The sequence below is a fragment of the Sapajus apella genome, unplaced genomic scaffold (assembly GCF_009761245.1).
Source record: "Sapajus apella isolate SASKATOON/1434 unplaced genomic scaffold, GSC_monkey_1.0 scaffold60, whole genome shotgun sequence".
Taxonomy (NCBI): Eukaryota; Metazoa; Chordata; class Mammalia; order Primates; family Cebidae; genus Sapajus; species Sapajus apella.
The window spans coordinates 3,326,350-3,332,725 of NW_022437000.1; the positions used below are offsets into that span (position 1 = coordinate 3,326,350).

At 35.5% G+C, this 6,376-nt stretch overlaps 1 protein-coding gene across 1 annotated transcript in view; it reads left to right on the plus strand.

Moving 5' to 3' along the window:
• Positions 1–3,301, plus strand: part of ERCC5 (ERCC excision repair 5, endonuclease) — a 30,195-nt gene extending 26,894 nt beyond the window's left edge. Inside the window, exons 14-15 of the mRNA XM_032246181.1 lie at positions 866–950; positions 2,622–3,301. Coding sequence (XP_032102072.1) covers positions 866–950; positions 2,622–3,215 — 679 coding nt within the window. The 3' untranslated portion in view covers positions 3,216–3,301. The remainder of the gene's footprint in view (positions 1–865; positions 951–2,621) is intronic.
• The last annotated feature ends 3,075 nt before the right edge of the window (positions 3,302–6,376 follow it).

The window sequence follows — 6,376 nt, forward strand, 5'->3', positions numbered from 1 at the left end:
AACAGAAGGAAACACCTAGTTAAATTTGTCTTTGGTTTAAAACTTAGAAAACAGAAACTTGGATCATTTTTTTCTTAATATCCCATTAATCCCATATTCTTAATATCCCGCTCTCTTTTCACTCCCTTTTCCCTCTCCTTAGTTGTTTTTGTTTGTTTGTTTTAAAGTGACAGTGTATCACTCTGTTAACCAGCCTGGAGTGTAGTGGTGCAATCATAGCTCATTGAAGCCGCCACTTCCTGGGCTCAAGGGCTCCTTCTGCCTCAGCCTCCTAAGTAGTGCAAGCCACTGCATCTGCCCCCTCTCCTTAGTTTTAAAGAGGATCTTTACTTGAATAAGCATTCATAGCTACAACCACATATTTATTACCTAAGTATTATTATATAATAAATTTGTTATAATATTTATTAAATATTATTGATTCTGAAAGAAAGAAAGATGATCAATCTTCTTCTTTTTATTACTGGTTTTCCTTTCTGTGTATATTTAATCATTTGGATAGATGTTTCAAAACTTGCACTAGAATTAATCCAACTACGTTTTACTCTTTTTCCTCAAAGAAATATGTAAGATGTCTGAAACTTGTTTTTATTCCAGGTAACCCTTTTTCATAGTCACAGTCTTTGATGTCCTAAAGTGAGAGCTAAGTATGTTTTATTTTAGGGAATTGAAAAGAACGTAGTTCCAGATGATTATGCTGGAGTAATTTATTTTGTTATTACTTTCCTTTAGCACTCTAATCTTTATAAATATGAAAATCTTAGGACAGACGGGGAATGGAATCAAGAATGGGTTCTTTGGACCTTTTTATTTATCACTTGTTTAAATATCTTTCAAAATATTTGTAAGTCTTAACTGCCTGCATATTTTGTCAGCGGTATTTCGGCTGGAACAGAGCGAAGACAGATGAATCTCTGTTTCCTGTATTAAAGCAACTCAACGCCCAGCAGGTAACCATGGTGGCTCTTCTCCTAAGTTCAGGATGAAGACTCGGCTGTGGTTGACAGCTGTTAAAGATCATTTAACTCCTTTATTTTAGGGCAGATAGCATACATTTTGAAATCGGGATAATTTAGATGAGAGAAGAGAAGAAAATAGAAAAATAAAAATTGGACTTTGGCTTCCATTTCTATTATCACTCTTAGGGCTGAACTTTGGAGTCTTTTCATATATTCATTTTTTCTTTGAAAAAAAACCAGTCTAATAATTGATTTCACACTAAGGTGTTTCTGATTAAATACTTTACTCCTTTGGTATTACTTTCATTTTTTAGCACAAGGAAGTGTTCAGTCCAAAGCAATTCTGATTTAAGTTTTTATAAGTATTAATATCTATAAATTCTGTAAATGAATCTTGAAAGGTAGAAGTTCAGTCATTATTGTATGTCAGTAGGAGAGGTTTTTGCGGGACGGGAGCCCTACTTCTTGCTTTATCTATGAGTATGCTCTGACTCACACAAAATAAGCTTTCGCCCACACTAGAAACAACCCACAAAACATACATACAAATAAACCACTTAGCAGAAATGAGAGTGTAGCTTTTGAGATAATATATTTAAATTAAATCAGTTTTCATTACACTTGGTTAATTTTGAAAAACATGAACAAAACTGAGACAACATTTCTACGAGTTTCTCTGTTTATTTGGATGACTATATACTGGAAACATTTTAAACCAACCAAAAAGGAAAGCTGTTTGGCTTAGTGTCTGGTGACTTCTTAATTTCAGATAAATTTTCTTGTATAAAGGGTAAAAGGTTTATCTCCCTTTTCATTATAAAACCTAATGTTCTTATTTTTTCAAAATTAGAAAATGAAGGAAATAAATTAAAACTACTCATTATTTACCTTCTTTAATACAGATGTTAACATTTAGCTTAAAAAATTTTCCTGCATTTATTTGTGACCATACTAAATGTAACTTAAAATATCTCATCCTCCCCCAACTTATTAGCATATTTTCTTCTATGTAAATTTTCTTCATAGTTTTCTTAATTCCACATGACTAGATTACATTTTATGAAAGACATTTGAATAATTAGTTCACTTGTTGGACCTTTAATTTTCAAGTTTTTATAAATAATGCTGTGATGAACATTAGGCATGTAGCTTTACCCATATGTAGCTATTTTTAAAGAGTAGCTTCTTAAAAGTGGATGTGCTGAATAAAAAGCAGGAATATTTCTTACAGTTGCTAATATATACTGTGAACTGGCCTCTTAAAGATATTGTATGATGATAATGTTTTTAAAAGAAAGATACAGTGGGACTTAGAAACAGTCCCCATGAAATTGTGTTGCTCCTGAGGAAAAAGAAATGTTTAGCTACAGAAAAAATATTTAACGCTCTTTGAGTATCTAGGAAGAGACTTCTTATTTGAGATGTGGACTGAAGACTTAGTTGATAGAGATGGTACAAGTACTGCTTTAGGTATGATTTAGAAAGTGAAAATCACTATTAGTAATTCATTGGGAGAGAACTGGTTTTTGGGAGATAATGAATTAATATTCTCTGACATACTAACGCAATGTGAGTGATCAAGGTTGAGCTTGTTGATTTGGTTTAGAAACTTGACTTACTTGTCTGATTTATTATTATTATTATTTTGTTATTTTTTTTTAGACACAGCTCCGAATTGACTCCTTCTTTAGATTAGCACAGCAAGAGAAAGAAGATGCTAAGCGTATTAAGAGCCAGAGACTAAACAGAGCTGTGACATGTATGCTCAGGAAAGAGAGAGAAGCAGCAGCCAGTGAAATAGAAGCAGTTTCTGTTGCTATGGAGGAAGAATTTGAGATACTTGATAAGGCAAAAGGAAAAACCCAGAAGAGAGGCATAACAAATACATCGAAAGCCTCATCAAGCCTGAAAAGAAAGAGGCTTTCAGATTCTAAAGGAAAGAATACATGTGGTGGATTTTTGGGGGAGACCTGCCTGTCAGAATCATCTGATGCATCTTCAAGTGAGGATGCTGAAAGTTCATCTTTAATGAATGTACAAAGGAGAAAAGCAGTGAAAGAGCCAAAAATCAATGCTTCAGATTTGCAGAACTCACTGAAGAAAGCTCCTGTGAAGTATGGAGGTGCGACCACCAGCAGCTCTAGTGATGACGATGGAGAGGAAGAGAAGACAGTCCTCGTGACTGCCACATCTGTGTTTGGGAAGAAAAGAGGGAAACTGAGACGTGTAAGAGGAAGAAAAAGGAAACTTAATTAAAAAATATGTATCTTCTATAATTAGGTATGACAGCCTTTGTAATGAATTTGTTAGGACATAATAAAATTAACTGTATTTGCACAGTCTTTGTATTTAGTGTGTGGTTCTTAAAAATACAAATGCTAAATTTTGACATTTATTTTTTAATGTTTTACTTTAGTGTTTTTTAGTTGAATATTTCAAGTATCATTGGATATTTTCTTGTATTCACAGGCTTTGTCTTTTCATGTTTTCATTATCTTACGTCTGATCCTTTCTGGCCACGTTTAGAAAATGAAAACGATTTCTATTGATCAGCACTCACTCACAATAGGCATTCCCTCTGACATTCAGACCTAGCTGAGAAGAAAGATATGCATGTTTCTTATTCCACAAAAGTGGCAGTTTTACACAGCTGTTTAGCCCTGCTGCCCATGGCTTTGCATTTTCCCTCAGGTTCCACTTAAAAGCATAGCAGGAGGGAACCTCACTGCTGGAACATATTTGAATATGTTTGCTGTGGTTTTAGTAAATAATTAGGAAACCTAAATGAGGCACATCATTCTACCTGTGAGCATTAAGTGTATGGGAACCTCTGTACCATTATGTTTGGCTTTTAAACAAGACTTCACTTGACAGAAGCTGACTTGTGTGTAAATGGATTTGGAGGCTTGGAGCTAGAGTTGAACTGGTGTAGGTGGGTCAGCTTTAGGAGTGGCCTGCAGGGGTTGATTGTTATTGACAGTGTTTGTTCAGAGTGGACAGCCAAGGTTATTTTAAGATTGCTCCTGCATAGACCTTCCCCAAGAACAATTCCCAAGCTCCCAGTTGCTTAAAGTTAAGAATGATTGGAGAATAGTGCTGCCAGTTCCTTTAAGCATGGGTTTGCTGCCTTCCCAAGTCTGTGTCTTTTTGGCATCTTTAGTATTTCCATCTTTCCTGACTTCTTCCCTCAGCCTTCAAATTGAAAATCGTCACCAATGAAAACAAAATGCAAATAGATAACTTCCAGCAGTCTTTGAATGACTTCCGGATGTGTTGTTTTTTAGGCTCCCATTTGTGTTGACTTGTCAGCCAAACTTCTCCAGTACTTGGACTACAGCAGCTGCTTTTCTTTTGCACATTATTTCTTCCTAATTTCAAATACGTCTTCTGCATCCATCTTTCTTCTCTAGCAGCTTCCTTCTAAAGTCAATGATCATTTCCGCATAAATAAATCTTTTCCTCATGTTTCTTTTCTCTGGAGGAACTTGGAGCAGAACATTTTTGGAGGCAAGGGGAGGGGAACATTAACTTTTTCGTGTTTTTCTTATTTCTCAGAATTACTTGTTACTGGGAGTTTTCTACATATATGTTTTGTAGGTAGGATTACAGTCTTGCTAAAGAATTTAATTTGGTGCCTTTAGTAGACCTTTACATTTGTTTTGCACTGCATTAGCTGAGGGAAAGGATGAACCACGGTAAAAACAGATGCTCATATACAATGGTCCGAATCAACTAGAACATTATGTCTCTCTTGCTCAACAGTCTGAGCTGACGAAGCAGTTGTGTGCCATGAGGTCATTCAGTCCTGTGTTCAGCCAACCCTTAGGATGCTGTCTTGCCTAAGTGGTCAATACTGGGTGACTGCTTCATCTGCATTGCATCCTGCCAGAAGGGGAAAGTCCAGGGCAAGCAGAAAGTCTTAAGGGTGACTCGAAAAATCACTTCTCCCATCTTGTCTACATGGACTGAGCATATGGCCACAGCTAGATATATATGCTCAGAAATGGAATTTCTACCCAGTCTATGTGCCTAGAGAGAAGGGGAAATGGAAGGTCAGGACCTGAGAAACCTGTTCCATAACAATTATTTATATAAAAGTTAATATTATATCTTTTTTTATCTCAATCCTGTGACCAAGACATAATGCTTTTACAAGGGTAGAAAGACTTTTGAGACATTAACCAGTTTTGCCAAATTCACCCATGTAGTAGGTAAAACTTCTCACCTGAACCAAAATCTACGAACTCAAAATTTCAGGGTGCTATTTTACCTATAAAAGAGGTTTCCTGTTTAAAATACCAGCTGAACAAATTTTTCATTACTCACATCAAGTTGGTGTACCTAGAACTTACTTAGGATGATGATCATCATGTGCCTTTTTTATTATCTTCCAGCTCATTAGTATTTTGTTTAGCTTTATCTATACTTGCTCTTAAACCCATATATTATTTTATTTCATTTATTGTTATTTTTCAGTTCTATTTGACTCATTTTTATAGATTCCAGTTCTCTGGTGTACTTCTCCTTGTCATCTGTTTTTGAGCATCTTAATCACAGTTACTATAAAGTATGTCAAATAACTCCAATATCTGGGTCACCTATGAGTTTAATTGTATTGTCTGTTTCTTGGTATGCTTGGGTAAATTTTGACTGAATGTTGAACAGTCTATATGAAAAATTGTAGACACTCTGTATCTTCTGTAGGAATTCATTCAAGGTGGTGGCAAAAATATTAAAGGAAAAATAGTAGAGAAAGTTATATAGTCTGAAACCCTTTTAGAAGGCCTAAAAGTTTTTCCTAGTTTCAGTAGATGTTTCTGCTGAAAGCAGCCTAAATGTCCCCTACATTTAGTTAATAAGTAAAACAAATAGCCAAAGTAAAAAAAGTTTACCTAACTAACTTGTTTACTCATATAGTCTTAAAATTAACCTATAAGCCAGATAGCCATCTCAAGAAGCTAACTAAAGATATTACCCTCTAATAGTGTTTGCTTTAAGCATCAGAACCTGTGCTTTAATCTATTCACTCTAGTAGTGTTAACTCAAGCCTTTGTCAATTAAACTTTATTAAATAAATGCAAGTGTCTTTAGCTAGTAAAAGCCAGCAGCTGCTATCTGTTTATGGCACTCTCCAAAGAGTCTGTAAGCAGCCACAGTCCCTCAGCCAAAATAGCAAAGCATAATCTCTGTGTGTCAGTGTACTTTATTTATCCGTCCCTAAGTCAAAGTCTGCAAGACAAACCTCTGCAAAGTAGTGACCCCAACAGTTGGTCTGTCAGTCTTCCTGCAGAGAGGATTCCAAAATGTGTTCGGACAGGCAGCAGAGGGGAAGATCACCTCGATGTAGCCAGCCAGAATCAACTGGATTCAAAGCTGGTTTGCGGTTTTTTCTGTAAGACTTTAACTTCTATTTTTCT